This window comes from Priapulus caudatus, unplaced genomic scaffold (assembly GCF_000485595.1).
Source record: "Priapulus caudatus unplaced genomic scaffold, Priapulus_caudatus-5.0.1 Scaffold1134, whole genome shotgun sequence".
NCBI lineage: Eukaryota > Metazoa > Priapulida > Priapulimorpha > Priapulimorphida > Priapulidae > Priapulus > Priapulus caudatus.
Window position 1 is genome coordinate 57,384 of NW_014578195.1, and position 1,633 is coordinate 59,016.

At 48.9% G+C, this 1,633-nt stretch overlaps 1 protein-coding gene across 1 annotated transcript in view; it reads left to right on the plus strand.

Moving 5' to 3' along the window:
• LOC106815510 (cytoplasmic dynein 2 heavy chain 1-like) overlaps positions 1-1,633 on the plus strand; it is a 52,164-nt gene that overhangs the window by 3,339 nt on the left and 47,192 nt on the right. Inside the window, exons 6-7 of the mRNA XM_014819973.1 lie at positions 100-226; positions 1,129-1,367. Coding sequence (XP_014675459.1) covers positions 100-226; positions 1,129-1,367 — 366 coding nt within the window. The remainder of the gene's footprint in view (positions 1-99; positions 227-1,128; positions 1,368-1,633) is intronic.

The window sequence follows — 1,633 nt, forward strand, 5'->3', positions numbered from 1 at the left end:
ACTCCCATTAACCCCCCGACGGGGAGGGGGGGGTACGGTGTTCCCTTCGTTAGGTTGGATCTCGATGTGTTGTGCAGTCGTCCTCTGCGATTGTTGCAGGTGGAGTTTGCAGAGGCGAAGGAGATTGTGGAGAACGTACAGGATGCACTCGATGAGCTGTGGAAGTGGGACGAGCACAGGAGCGTTTATCCTAAACAGCGCATGCTCCATCTCATGGACGTCATCGGTAGGCAACTCACATCTACGGCTTTCTTCACTACAGCCGGCAGCTCACTTTACTTACTTTACTTTTTTCTTTTATGGCTACGGCTACAGCCACGGCTATCCTGATGTCTATGGCCATGGCCATAGCCACACGTATGGTCACGCCTATGACTACAGCTGTGCCCATGCCTATGGCTACCAATATGCCCACAGCTATGGCTACCAATATGCCCACAGCTATGGCTACCAATATGCTCACAGCTATGGCCACGGCTATATAGCCTAGGCCACAGCTACAGCTACACTTAATACTATGGGCCACAGCTTTTGTTAATGATCACGGCTGGAGCTATGGCTATATGCTTATTGAAATGGGAACACCTATGCTCACCGTTATGACTACAGCTATGGTCATGACTATGGGCATGGCCTTGACTACAGCCACAAACAGGTGCTGTTGTGGCTACAATAACAGTTATAGCTATGCTAATAGTTATGTTTGTAGGTACACCAACGACAACTGCTTGCAGCTATGGCTGTGGGTATAACTATGGTTACAGCTGCCAGGCTGCAGCTACACTTATGACCACGGCTACAGCTACTGCTATGCTGATAGCTACGGCTGCGGCTACATATATGGGTACAGTTATAGCTACGGCTGTGCTTACAGTTATAGCTATGTTTACAGCTATACTTACAGCTACGGCCATAGTTACAGCTATGGCTAGTGCTATAACCATGACTACGGCAATGGCTACAGCTAAAACACATTCATCCTATACTGCTAATGCCGTAAGCGAAGAAAACTACTGCGAAGAGTGATTGTGAGAACAGTGATCTGGAAATCTAATCTAAAAACAATCCCACTCTCGTCTCTACGCCACCTCCTGACGTGTCATGTAAATATGATCTTGTTCGTGACAGGTGGCTCCCTCGCACGATACGTGCAGCGCAAGTTGGCAACGATTCCGGCCGGCATATGGAAGGGGGCGTACCACCAGGTGGGGTCGGCGCTGCGCGCCGGTCAGTCGGTGTGCGTGCAGTGGGCGAAGTCATGTCGCGCGCTGACCACCCAGTTTTGGAAGGGCTATGCGATGCGGCCGTGGGAGGAGGGGGAGTATCGACCGGACTCTGTCATGCAGCTGCAGACGAGGCTGATTGAGGTACCGCACTATATAGGCAGGCAGGCGTGGATGGATTAACCTTTCAGTGCTATATGTCATGACTCGGGGTGTTAACGTTCTAAACCGTAATACGATAATGTGTCGTGCGTGCCAAAATATCACAAAAATGTTTAAAGTCGAATAACTTCACCGAATATACCAAACATTTTTACGAAAGTGAGTTCTGCAGAGAAAGTCTATACAGTTTTTATCTCGGTTAGTTGTTTCTAGTAGCTCGTCAGCACCAACATTTGATTGTTATTAAT